This window comes from Scatophagus argus, chromosome 9 (assembly GCF_020382885.2).
Source record: "Scatophagus argus isolate fScaArg1 chromosome 9, fScaArg1.pri, whole genome shotgun sequence".
NCBI classification, from domain to species: Eukaryota; Metazoa; Chordata; class Actinopteri; family Scatophagidae; genus Scatophagus; species Scatophagus argus.
The window spans coordinates 11681755-11695247 of NC_058501.1; the positions used below are offsets into that span (position 1 = coordinate 11681755).

General features: G+C 39.0%; 1 protein-coding gene across 5 annotated transcripts in view; it reads right to left on the minus strand.

Annotated features, from left to right (window-relative positions):
• Window positions 1–13493, minus strand: part of LOC124064424 (collagen alpha-1(XIV) chain-like) — a 123699-nt gene that overhangs the window by 51256 nt on the left and 58950 nt on the right. For all 5 annotated transcript variants that reach the window (XM_046398874.1, XM_046398870.1, XM_046398873.1 and 2 more), the window contains 5 exons: window positions 12192–12341; window positions 8193–8309; window positions 4921–5067; window positions 3019–3093; window positions 311–450 (listed from right to left, as the gene is read on the minus strand). In XM_046398874.1, coding sequence (XP_046254830.1) covers window positions 311–450; window positions 3019–3093; window positions 4921–5067; window positions 8193–8309; window positions 12192–12341 — 629 coding nt within the window. The remainder of the gene's footprint in view (window positions 1–310; window positions 451–3018; window positions 3094–4920; window positions 5068–8192; window positions 8310–12191; window positions 12342–13493) is intronic.

Sequence of the window (13493 nt, forward strand, 5' to 3'; positions counted from 1 at the left end):
TGTACAAACTGGCTGTAATTTTTACTAGACACAGACATTAAAACTAGACACAAGAACCACCAGCAGTCATAAATGTAAATACCAGCACGCCAAGGAGACTGACTGCAACATTATTCAGACCAAGCTGGTCCAGACGGCATTCAAACATTTTAAATTCAGAAATGTGTCCCTGTGTAATGATGCATTCAGGAAAATAGAGGTATGGTACAAGCATACGAGGAAAACTCAATCATTACTGTTTCATTATGTTTCTTCCTCTGAGAGTAGACATTCTCCCCAAGATGAAATGACCTCTGTGTGGATGACTGACCTGAGTGCCGTCTGGTCCAATCAGATCCAGTGATCCCACAGTGCTGTAGAGGAAACGCGTGATCTTCATGAAGTTGTCGTCTCCGATGGACCAGGAACCGTCGACCAGGAACGCCAGGTCCGCCTTGGCCTCCTTACACACTAGATGGACAGACGAGGAGCGACAAGAGATATATAGTTTCAGTCAGCACATCATCTTGTCTCTGCATTTTAAAAAGTAATTCCAAACAGAATGAAGGTTAACAGAGGACAAAGCATAACTTGAATGTTAACTGTCTGCCTAATATATTCAGACTCAGAGTAAATATGCATAGTATGAAGCACTGCAAAGAGTAAATACGAAAGGGCTAGACCCTCAGATTAATTTTCACATTGTAGAGTTTATAAGATTAAAAGTATAGTGCACTCTCTCCAACTCAAAGTTTAAAACTGATTTTTCTTAAAAAACAAACAAAAAAATAAATAAAAAACAAAATGCGCAGTGGGTTTTTGTATTTTTTAAAGCTGCTCATTCATATTCCTGGTCCAGCGGTGACTTTCTGTTCCCTCCTCTTTTATTCTTCTCAGGTTTCTCAGTGATTCCCAGTGGCCTTATCTTTGCCTCCGTAAAGTTGTTTTGTGGTTTTAACAAGTTTTCAAACCCCCAGTTCTTTGCTTCATTCCAACTCCTGTTCATGACCACGTCAGTCTGCATAAAAGCTGGGCAGAAACCTTTAATATAACTACACCGTTTATGAGGAAATGTGGTTTTGTAACTGTGAATGCTTTAAGGGAAGATGAGGAAATGAATATTACAAAAATCTACTGGTGTTAATGTTTTCCTTAAGAGACAAATGCTATTGTGGTATATTTCTTAAGTGGAGCTCTCATGCTCAGTTAAAGGTCCGCTGCAGAATGTTTTCATTACAAGTTCTTTATGTGGCTGATTCTGATAAAAGCCATGATGATATTACTGAGACTTTTTCCTTCCCTCTGTCGGTGTTATTGTCTCTCAGTGCTCATCACCATCATTCTCTCTCTCTCTCTCTCTCTGCTTTCATAGAGCATTTTGTTGTTGTTTTACATCTTTTGTGTCTGCTCTCCCTTTGCTTTCTGTCTGTAGTTCCATCACTTTGCTCCTTCACTCCCTCTTGTTGTTTTCTGTCTCTCTTTCACCTACAGACACACACACACACCTTTACTTTCTCTTTCGCGTCTTCGTGGTTCTGTCCTGAGTAAAGGTTGCCTGTCATTACGGACAGAGGCATCCACCTGACAAAGGTCAGAGGTTTAGACAGAAATGCTTACAGACGGGCTCAGCAGGTGTGTCGGTTCATGTCTGTGGAGTTTGCGGTGCTCTTTTACCTGAGCCCATCAGACAGGAACAGAGGAGGAGGAGGATCGTCTGAGTGGGAGGTGGAGGCTCGGACTGTGAACTTGTACCCCTTTGTTCCTAATCTTTATGGGCTTGTCAGACCATCTGGAAAAATTCTCAATACTGAGAATTATTTCATGGGTCGTTTACTGAAACAAATCGAACTGAAGGTTTAAAATAAATGGCAATCTATTAAGTTGTCATGATCAGTGTTCGGATTTGCTTGGTTGTAAGTGATTTCAAGTAAATTTATGAGGAAAATGTAATATTACAGGTAGTGTAGCTCAGTGGGTAACATTAGAAACTGTGTGTTACTATAAACATTAGCGTTTTCTTGACGTTTAGGAAGACTATAAGCACATAACTCAGTTATCAAGAGGTACCTGTCAATCACAAGTACATCCTGCATGCTGAAGCCAGTGAGCCCTGTTTGTGACTGGTAGCTGGACTGAGGTCACTGTGGTGGCTGATGCTGAAGTAATAAGCTAATACACCAGGATCAGAGTAGCTTTTCTTTATTTTGGCATCTGTTGCAGTCCACAGTAGCATGTGTATGGTTCACAAAATAAACTGTTTAACATAGCAAATGTCCTGTGTGGGACCTTCAAGAGTTTTCTGACATTTCCTTTCTGATTACCTTTAAGTTTTCGCTCCCCGTTTTTGTTATCACGCCCCTTCAAATCCCTGAATTTCCTTCCAGGTTAGTGTTGATGTTTTGAAACTAAACACAGCTAACAGCGGTTTTGTACGGAGCACAGAGTGACAAAAAAAAGGCACTATGTTTAAAGTAATCCAAAATCATGTGGGAGCAAACTGATGTCTGTATGTGTGCATGCATTTTCATTTGTAGCAATGTCCCAAATTCACTCTGATCTTTTTGGGGGTTTTTTTGGCCCAAATCTGTAATCGCATTCGATATCAAGCATCTGCTATTACAAACCCTTTCGGAAAAAGGCAGCTGTGGGAATATCTTGACTTCCACTTACAAATATACAGTGAAAACAAACAACATGAGTGCCAAACACTCGAAGAATACTGAATTATTTAGACATTAATAAGCTGTTGTTACCACCTCATAAAACACTGGAGTTACAAACGCTGCATATACCTGTTGCTGTAAATTGCGTGTAATCTCTTTTTATGACAGCTGGCGTATACTGCGTGCAATGGTTTACAAGAGCGCCTGCTCGGCTTTGTATGATCTGAACCAAAAATGCATCAACTATGGCAAATACAGGCGACTACGTTTCCCCAAAAAATTAATCTGAGCACTATGAACACTACCTGTAACATTCAAAGGATCATATGAGAGGGAGTGTGTGTGTTTTTGCAAAAAGTGACAGCATTTTGCTCACCTTCTTTAGCAGGTGGGATGGTGGGAGGGGGCTCTGTGGTGGGGGGTTCAGTCGGAGCTTGAGTAGGTGCTGGCACTGGGCACACACACACAAACACACACACACACACACACACAGGGAAACAAGACAAGGTCATCGATCAGCATGGCAGTGACAAGTGGCACCATCATCTGGTTTATCTGCCGACCACACACACACACACACAGTCAATAAGCAGGCACAATGAAAGACAGCAGCAGCATGTTATCATTAAGCTGAAAGTTTCCTGATCTGCTTCTTTGCACTGACAGCAAAGCTCTGGACCTTCACAGAAAAAGGAATTCTGGTGCGATCTGTATTTACAGCCTATGTGTAAATGGGCACTGCAGCTGATATGTTTTAATCTTTCTATCTTTTGCCATCACTGAGTTATAGTAACCCCACTTTATCTTTCAAACTTCTTTCTATATCCCGCTTTCCTTTCCTAAGATGGCGACAGAAAGGTGCTATTTCAGTCTAGCATCAATCTGACCAGAAGTTGTTTTTAGAGTCCAAACAGCCTTAGGTTAAGGTATGCCTCAGTGCCAAGCCAATTACTTTGCAGAAAGCAGTGGGATCTGTCAAACCAGAGCACAGCAAGTAAATCAGCTGTGACTGCCCACAGAAGGGATACATACTTCATGATGATGATCTTAACAAATGTTTCCTTAGCTTCCATATTAACTTGATGGTGACAAAAGTGATTATTGCTAAATAATGTGTTTTGATTCAGTCATGACCTTTGCTGCTTGAGTATCTGCTGGTGTGAGATTATAGCAAATGCCACTGAACAGAAGACAGAAGTGCTTCACATCAGAGAACCAACTCATGGTCATTGTCATGTTCTCTGTTTCCTGTCTTTATTGTCTCTCTCTCCCCTGCTGAATAATATTATTATACGAAGAGTTCTGAAGAATCACAGACAGTATCAGCATATCTGTGGACAATGCAACCAAGTACATTTACAAGTACTGTACTTTAGTTGTAATTTGAAGTACTCTTACCCTACTTTCCTTAGTATTTACCTTTCAAGCTACTTAATTCTACTCCAATACATTTTAGAGGGAAATACTGCACTTTTTAACCCCTTTGTGTGACAGCTACAGCTTCTTGGTAGATATTACATATAAGGGATATAATCACGTTATCAGATAAAGTTATTTCCATCAGCATCAGCCAAAACATAAAAACTGATGTTAGATGTTAATGCATCATTAACTGTTATCAAACGCCACAAAAATCATACCTTTATAATAATTCGGCAATCTGAAAGGGATTATTTTACATAGTGAGTGCATCTACTTTTGATGCAAGGATTCATTTCCTCCACATTAAATATCTCACACCTCTTCATTTCAATTTTCAATTCAGTTTATTTATATAGCACCAATTCACAACAAAAGACACTTTAATTAAATTGTAATATAGAGAACCCAACAATCCCCCTTGAGCAAGCATTTGGCTTCACTTGTCTTTGTATGTATGAGACAATATCTGTCCATCTATAAGCCTGGTTGTGAGCTAAACCCTCCTGGTCCCTGAAGCTGTGCGGTTCACCTTCAGCTCCTCGGCTGACCAATGAACTGCCGCAGCATCCTCCATCGTCTCGGACAGAGATTAGAGATCAGGGAGAAAGGGAGGGGGAGAGCAACCTTAGTAAGGAAAGCTGAGGTGAGACAGATGCATGGCAGAAGGTGGCTACAGATGGAGAAAGAGAGACTGGAAGGATTAATTGAGAAAAATTGGATAAAGAGAGAAAATTGAGAAAGAACAAAGAAAGCAGTGAGCAGAAATGTGGAAAAAAGAAGGATTAAAAGTGTTGATGAAAATTAGAAAAATAATGGGATGAAACTGTGTATGTAATAAAAAATATTTGTAACATACATGTCATGTCAGTGACGGAGACAGAAGGTCCCTCCATCTCCTGCATCTGGGTGTGAACGCTGATCTGGTATTGGCTACCGGGAGTGAGGTCATAGAAGCACTGCCGGGAAGTTCCACCTCGGACGCTCACTTCCTGCTTCTGACCATCTGCAAGTGAACAAAAAACCCAACAAATGACTTATGATGACTGAAGTTCAGATCAACAATAATAAAATCAAAACGAGCTCAAATTCCTCTGAAGCTCCTGTTTCAAATTAACTGCATTTGCAGAGCACATTTCCTTGTTTTCAGCCACGTTCTGCATCAAATTGAAGACCAGGAGCTGCTAAGGAGAACCACACTCTGTTAAAGTTGGATAATAAGCAGCTTTATTGGAGCAGTCAGGTACCAAAGTGCCTTGCTCAAAGGCACATTAAAAGTTAACTGCTGAATCACAGAAGCCAAATTCCCTGCACTGATCTGGAAATTTAAACCTGATATGAAAATCTTGCCCTCAGCTGTAGAAAAATACACTTTTGAGTATCCGCAACATATAAAAATAATGTTAAACATTAACATCGGTAAGAATAATAATAATATTAATACTTAATATTAGGGCTGTCAGTGTAACATAAGGTAGGATTTTGGGCAAATGTTATCATTTTCAGCTCACCTTGGTGAAGCCCAGCTTACTGCACTAAAACGCAAAGTCTGCACTATTATATATAAAAATGAAAAGAATATTAATATATTATTGATGTATTTAATCCTCTCATGTCAACTTCTTTTGGATTGCACACTGCAAATACTTTATTGTTTATTTTGAAAAGGTGTAGAGAGACATCACACAAAAAAAACTAAAAGAATGAGAATTTTTGTTGGCAGCCAAAAAGGGACAACCTGGAAACTGGAAGTGCAGATACACATGCACTAATAGCTACCATTTGTCAGTTTCATTAGTCTAATTCTATTTCCTAATGTGTCTCTCATCTCAGAGAGTGACAAATTATCTCCTCCTCTGCACAGGAAACAGCCACAGATAATAAAGTTTGGGGAAACAGCTGTCACCACGAGGCAGCACTTTTCCATCTCAGAAGGTGTTTAAGCAGCTGGTTGGCTCTGCATGGATTAAAGCAAATCTCTAAACTCTAGCTAGAATATCCAGTCACTGCTCAGGCAGGAGGGAGGGGCATACAGAGATAAACAGAACAGTATGAGAGAGAAGCAAGACGGAAGAGACATCTTTCGTCTTCTTTCTTCCCGCTGGGTTCTTACAGCTAAAGGTGGTGAAAGGTGGACATGCATCACTTACATGTGTCCTTCAAGTGGAGGCGATTTTATTTATCCTGCTATGACAAGTGTCTTTTCTGCTTTGATGACTCTGTCTGAGGCTTAAGTGCTCTTTTTGTGAAAAATAGATACTAAATTATGAAAGGCAATGAATAGCATTAATGGAATAAACTAATCATTTCAAATAGTTCTCGAAACTTTTACTTATAAACCTTATATTTTGCTTTATCCAGAGTTACATGATTTAATTATGTCACGGTAAGCAGGAGTAACTTCCTAAGATAAGCTAAATGTCTCCAAGTCTGACTAGGCTGATTTTTAGAAGAAAAACTTAACCTGCAGGCAACGCAAGGAATACAAGAAAAGTGCTTTCACCGAGATAGTGGGAGGTGGTTATTTTAACCACAGTTTGTGCACTTGCACATTAGTATCTGTAATGCGTGACATTTTATTGTGCCACAGAAAGAAAGCAGGCCAAACCATCTTTTTGCCACATTATTCTCTTTGGCTCCACAGCCGTCTGTGACATTAACTGCTACTATACCAACACAGAGGTCTCACTGAAACGGATGAGAAAGGCGAAAACCTCACCTGCTCAACACTGATGTGTACAATTTGTTAAATCAATTGAGAGCCAAAGGCGTATGTCCACACACCCATGCAGCCTTTCCCATTGTCATCTCAGAGGTATTTGTGTGAGGGGGAAAACAATTGACCCTGCATCTGGTTCTGCTTCCTATTTGATCTTTCAACACATGCTGACATTTGAAAAATAAAGTTAGACAAAGGTTTTCTCAAACAAAGATAAATAATGAAAAGAATGAGCAGAGTTTGTGCACCAAGTAAAGCCTTACTTTATTGGAGACATCCAGGAATCAATTTATTTGCTATGGGTGATTGCATAGTGAGAACAAAGTGAAGGGCTGCTATAATGAAAAATATCTCTATTTTTCTGAAAAATGTCATGAATGCTGTTACTGTTTCAGTATGGTTTTTCTACTGTAGACGTTTATATGAACCTTTGCTGCACGCCCAACTGCCCTCTGCGGACAAATAAAAATAAAGCTTGAACTTGTTCACTGAGTGCACCAGCTCCAAAATACTCTCCTGTTGACAGTTGTGCAGAGCTTTTTAGAATTTAGACACTTGATTGAATGGGAAAGTAAAGGGCTTGAGATATTTTTTATTTAGCTGATTGATTTGATTAAGATGGATTTTGATAGATATAGTATTTTTGCTAGCGACGAGTGATTCTTTGGGGAGAAATCATGTGGATATCATATCTCCTGTAGTTTCAGCAAACAGAGACATTAATATAATTTACAGTGTAAGCCACTGCTATATGAAAATGTCAGATATATATGACACTTATTTCCACAGAGGCTCATATCAATACGAATCCAGAGGATTGTGAAAAATACAGATAGCCAACACACATCTAACACACCCACTGAGAAGGACCTCAGCTGACACGTCTTTGAGTTAATAATGAGCAGAGGAGACATTTTCACAAGGACAGACCGTAAATCTATAAGGAAACATACTCAGAATTTGGAGTCCAATCCAGCCAGCTCACCGAATATCACAGCTCGAGTAAAACTTTTGATTTACTGACCAAACTGTATTCCAGTCACTAAGCTGGCAAAAGCCTTGTTTCTCAGAACACTGAAGCATGTTGGGATGACTGAAGGTGCACAGCATAATTCTGGTGAGGACAGCTAACTGTGTCTGTGCGCGTGTTCTAGGATTGATGCTTGCTTACCAAAAACTGTTCATCTGGAGATATTAAGTTTTCAATAACATTTCAGCAAGTTACATTTAATTTGAGTTCAGAGCAGGTAAGTCAGTGAGATTAGTGCTTGGTTGGAGCGAGCTGCCTGTCTGTTGTCAAAAGCAAAACTAAAAATCAACATTAACCCAAGAAATCAGCTCCCATTTTCAGAACCTTTGACAGCAGAGATGAATCACACTTATACACACCCATTAACTGGAAATGTACTCACTGAGTGGAGACTGTATGGAGACTCTGTGCAATGTGGCCTGCAAGAGAGGCTGCCACTGGACACACATGCTGCTGGGCCGCACCTGGTATGTTGACAAGCCAGAGATGCCGAGGAACACTGAAGAGAAAAGAGACAAATGGATTGAGAAATGACAGAACAGTCAATTTAGCATCTGTTTTTCAATTCTGTTTTCCTGCAAGTCAACTTGCAAATGTATGCAACACAGACAGAATACTGCACAGACAAGACATCTCTCCAAGAATTACAACAGATTACTAAATCTATTAAAACATTAAACATAAACATTGTGCAGCAAACAGTAGCACTACAATCAGTAGTCATATGTTTTATTTGAGAATATTTCACAGTATTCCAAATGAAATAAAGTTTGTAACACTGTTCTCTTTTGTTTATTATGCTTTCCAATACTTTGCAGAAATGTCCCTTGTAATGTAAGTTATGAGTGATGTTTATATTTTTTCAGTATTGAAAAAAAAAAAGGTTTCTGATAATGTTTATGTTTTCACATCATACCAATAAAAAAAAAACCTCTGATACTGGCCTGTAAGACATTCACTCACAAAGTGTTGTGGATGCATTTCCTCCCAACTATGCACCATGTAGAGTTTGAATTCTGCACCAAACCATTGAGGAAACTGTTCATCTTATTCATAGTGCAGCCAAGAATCAAGACTTTGCAGAGACATATTATTAAGTAAACAACTCTGAGAGGATTGCGGTCACTTTGGTTGCGCAGAATTAAATGATTATACTTTACATCACGTATAGACCTTAACATGCCACTAAAACTCTGACTGACTGAGTGATAAGTGGGGTCGACCTCACTCTGAACTTTGAAAGGTTCGATGTTCAAAGTCAGCCATTGGCATTAAGGTTGTGTTTAGGCTTAAGTGCCACTTCGACTTCTCTTTTCTGGTCCTCTGATAGCTGAAAAATGAACAACTGTAGCTTCCATATAAAGTGTAAGTGATGGAAATGTGTCGATCCTGACAGCTCTAGTTATAACATTCAGTTGCGTAGATGTTAGAACAGATCATGAAGTAGCAACATTAGTTTGGCTTGGTGCTTAATGGTCTTGTGGAGAAACAATGAGGCATGATACAGCAAAATGCAAAACACCAAGAGCAATTTAAATATGTGAAGCTTGTTCGAGAGTGAGATCCACAGGCAAGCAAACCTCTCAGGATCAACTCTCTCTCTCTCTCGCTCTCTCTCGCTCTCACATTCTTTCCCTCTTGTTAACAGAATTTGCTGATGATATAAAATAAACTTGGCTCTCGCACCAGTAAATGGATATTTTATGCCAGGACCATATGGCAGGTGCCTTATTTTAAACACTAGTGAATAATGCATATAACAACCCATCATTCTATTCAATGATATGCAAAGATACACATAAACTGACTCATATGCGGGTAATCATGTATAGATGCACGTGTGTGTTTGTGTGTGTGTACATAGAAAAAACAACAACAACAACAACAAAAACAATCTGGCATGTTTGGACAAGAAATTGAAAAGTTTATAAAAATATGAAGTTCTGCATTTTCAATGGCCACTGTCAGCACTGTTGGTTTTACACTACATATTTTGTTATTCCAGAGAGTTCAATTGTTTCAGGATAACTCTGTTGTTGTTGTTGTTGCTTTGAGGGTCATACGAGAAATGTCTTTGTCTACGGCAAAAAGCATCTGAGTCTAAGACACCAAGTGTGTTTTGTTGAGCTGAGGTACACTACCAGGATCAGGTGGTATTTGTTAAGTCAGTAAACATGTGAAAACTCCAGAGAGAGAGAAGGATAAAAGAATGATTGGGAGGGGAGTAAAACACAAAAAGTGCAAAGTAAAGAAAGAACTAAAGATGTGGCGGTCATTTTAAATATCCAAAGATCAAAATAAAATAAGCACCACGCATATATAAACTATAGTGCAGTCTGTGCATGACTGAGAGATTGAGAACTGAGGTTGCCAGACTTGCAGTCAAATATTTGTACCCATCTGTCTTCCCAGTCTCCACAACCTCAGTTTCCACTACACCATATCTTCTTTCTACTATTACATGTCTCTCATCAAGTAACACTTTCAATGTCTCTCATTTTCTGGAAAAAAAAAACCAAAACGTTATTTCCATTTTAAGACAACATGCTAATTCTTCAAAATTTCTTAAGATCAGATCAAATGAACAAATTCAGCGTGCGGCAAAAGTGCCAGCACCTCAGTACAAACAACATAAAACTTCATTTGGGGGCGAAACAGCTTCATTTCATTCAGGGGTTCTCAAGGTACCAATATTTACTTTTTTTTATCCTGCATGCTAGAAGGCGTAATTTATTGGTGCAAACATGCCAGTTGGCTCAAATGGTGAGGCTGCAATGAACACAGTGTATCCTGGGAAATATGTTACTGTATCTCCCTTATTAGAATGACAAATGACTGAACGTATCCCCCTTTATAAATCAGAGTTCCTCCACTGCAGAATACAAATATGGACAATGAATTTAACTCTGCCCTGCGTAATATGGGAAAATGTGATACATCTGAAAATGTACCAGTGAACTGCTCATGTCTGCTGAGTACTTAGTGATGAGTCATTTTTAAGTCCCTCCACCTACTCACATACCTGCATAGACTGACATATAATAAACACGAATGAGACTAAAGCCTTGTTAAAATCCAAAAATGTGGATAAAGTTATTGTATTTACGCTATATTCTTGTACTACATGCACAGAAATGGGGCTTGTGAAGAGCAAACAAAGTCTCATTAAATCTGCTGATGTGGAGAGCAGAGCTACCAGCATCAGGTGCCACACCAGGAACAAAAACTGGTTTAAATATGGAAGGCTGATAAATCTACATGTCAGATCCGCATATTTAATCTTCTCTTATGAAATCATCCTTCATTATGAGGGCTTTACCGAGCCAGGTAGGTGTGAGAGAGTTGTCACTCATCTGACAGGGGGAGATAAATAAAGCACTGATGAAGGAGAGCACATCACTGCAGCACAGACTGATGTATAATCTGTGTGTCGAAAGCAATCCCCTTTAATTGCTAATTGTGTATAAATCCGTGAATCCCTTCACATATAGTCTTTGCATTTTATTTCTCAATGGTTTCATCTAAAGTTAGGGCAAATAAGTTTCAAGAAAAGAAAGCGAAAAACTATTTTTTTCTGTGGTGCATGAGAAATTGATGAGCTATTAAAATTAGAATATGTTTGCTTTCATCCCATTCGACGCTCCGTCATTTGGCGAGTCCCTTCTGGCCAATCAGACAGTAAGCCCAAAAGACAACAGTAGATTTTAAAGGAAGGGATGAGTCAGCAGTTTTCTGAAAACGGCACACACGCAGAAAGGCAGTAAGCCAAAAAGACAACGTAAATGTTTGGTGATAGATGGTGGCACACTACTATTCTGAGATCGAGTTTGAAGAAAGAAAACTGACTCGCACACTCGTATACAGCCACAGCACATGCACTTCTCTCTTTCTCTCACTTCCTCAGGGGACATTGTATTTGTTTTAGATGAACGAGATATTAAAGTCTGCATTAGGTCTTACTACACCTACTTAGACCAAATCTATATGCAAAAAAAAAGATTGTTCTCACTGGCTGACTGGGAAATATTAATATCTCTCTGTCTATCTGACTGTTTGCTCGAGTCTCAGTGGAAGAATGTATGGCATCAACAGGCATGTTTCTGATTTTCCTCATACTAGATTGTCTTTCTGCTGCTGCTGTTGCTGCTCTCCTCCTCTGTCTCCTCCTTCTCATAGTCACGCTGTCTTTTGTGACAAATGTAGACTGAAAACTTAAGGCGATGGTGAACCACTGCGGCCCATTTTGGAGTGACTCAATTTGAAATCTGGCATGACTTTCCAAAAAATATATCAGATTACCATCACATATCACGTCCACTATTTAACATCTACTCTACTCTAGTATAAATGATTTGTGCAGGTGTATGATAAGGATACTTACACGTCTTAGCATTCACTAGCACTGGTTCACTTTGTCCTGTCGGGTAGGTTGCCGTCACCTGAACACTGTACTCTGTCCCACTTAACAGACTTTGGAGGAGCACGGAGTTCACGTCTTCACCCACTGTTGTCTCAAAAACTGGTCCTGGAACTGAGAAAGACAAACATGTTTACATCAGCACGGGCAGGAAAGAAGAGAAAAGAGTTACTGCATTGAAGAAAACACAATATAGATCAAGTTTTATAAAATAGATCTGAAATGTTGCTGTGACCAGACACAGCATAACATTTTCCCTGCCCATCGGTAAGTTCTCATCAGAAAATCTTTTTTCTCATGTAGCTGAACTTAACGGGAACAAATACTGTTTGGAAAATTTAACAAGAAAGAAATCTAAGCAGCCAAAAAAGGTTTTCTGTAATGACTTAAGGGTCTAGTCTTACATTTTCTTCTCACCATACTTGTAAGAGACTAGAAAATAAACTATAAGCTACAAACTGTAATAGACTAATGGACTAAAGGAACGATATTCACCATGAATCCTCAACAGGTGAGGATGGGTTTTTGCACGGGGACATGCAGGTTTTCCCTCAGTCTTTTAACAAGACACACTATATGTAGAGTACAGGAATCCTGATTTAAATCAAGTCATCTGAAGACACTGAAAGCCAACCAGAGACTGTGTTTTCAGTTTTAAGCTCACTGAGTCAATGAGAACGCTGGCTTAATAAGCTATTCATTTCAGCAGTCAAAATTTTAGAGTCTCTCTAAAATTAAGGATCCATTGTTTCAAAAATATGTAAAAACTGTGAGTGGTATGAATATACACACAGAGCCTTACGGGACCACAGAATGGTTGTACCCATCTCTGCTTTGAACATAAGCTGACTGTATAGGAGTACACACACACACACACAAGCTCCTCTAGGCCACTAAAATACAACAACATAATAATAACCAACTTTATTAAAGCAGTTTTTCTCAACAGGTGCTTAACAAAATAACAATCCAATCCAAACAATAACAAAATAAATGTAAAAAACAACCAAAGCTAGTAAAAGAAGGAAAAATATATAAAAAAAACATCTAAATAAAGGAGGAGCAGCAATTAACTTTACAACACACTACCCACTGGAACATTGTTTAATGGGAAACAGACTGGGTATATATTTGTGTGTGTGTCTGTGTGTGAGTGTGTGGAGGCGTAGGTGTATTTTATGCATTTGGGTTTAAATTTACATTAAGCATACTGTAGTTGTATATCTGGCCAAGTGAGGACATTTGCAAAAACAGGCACATTTTCAT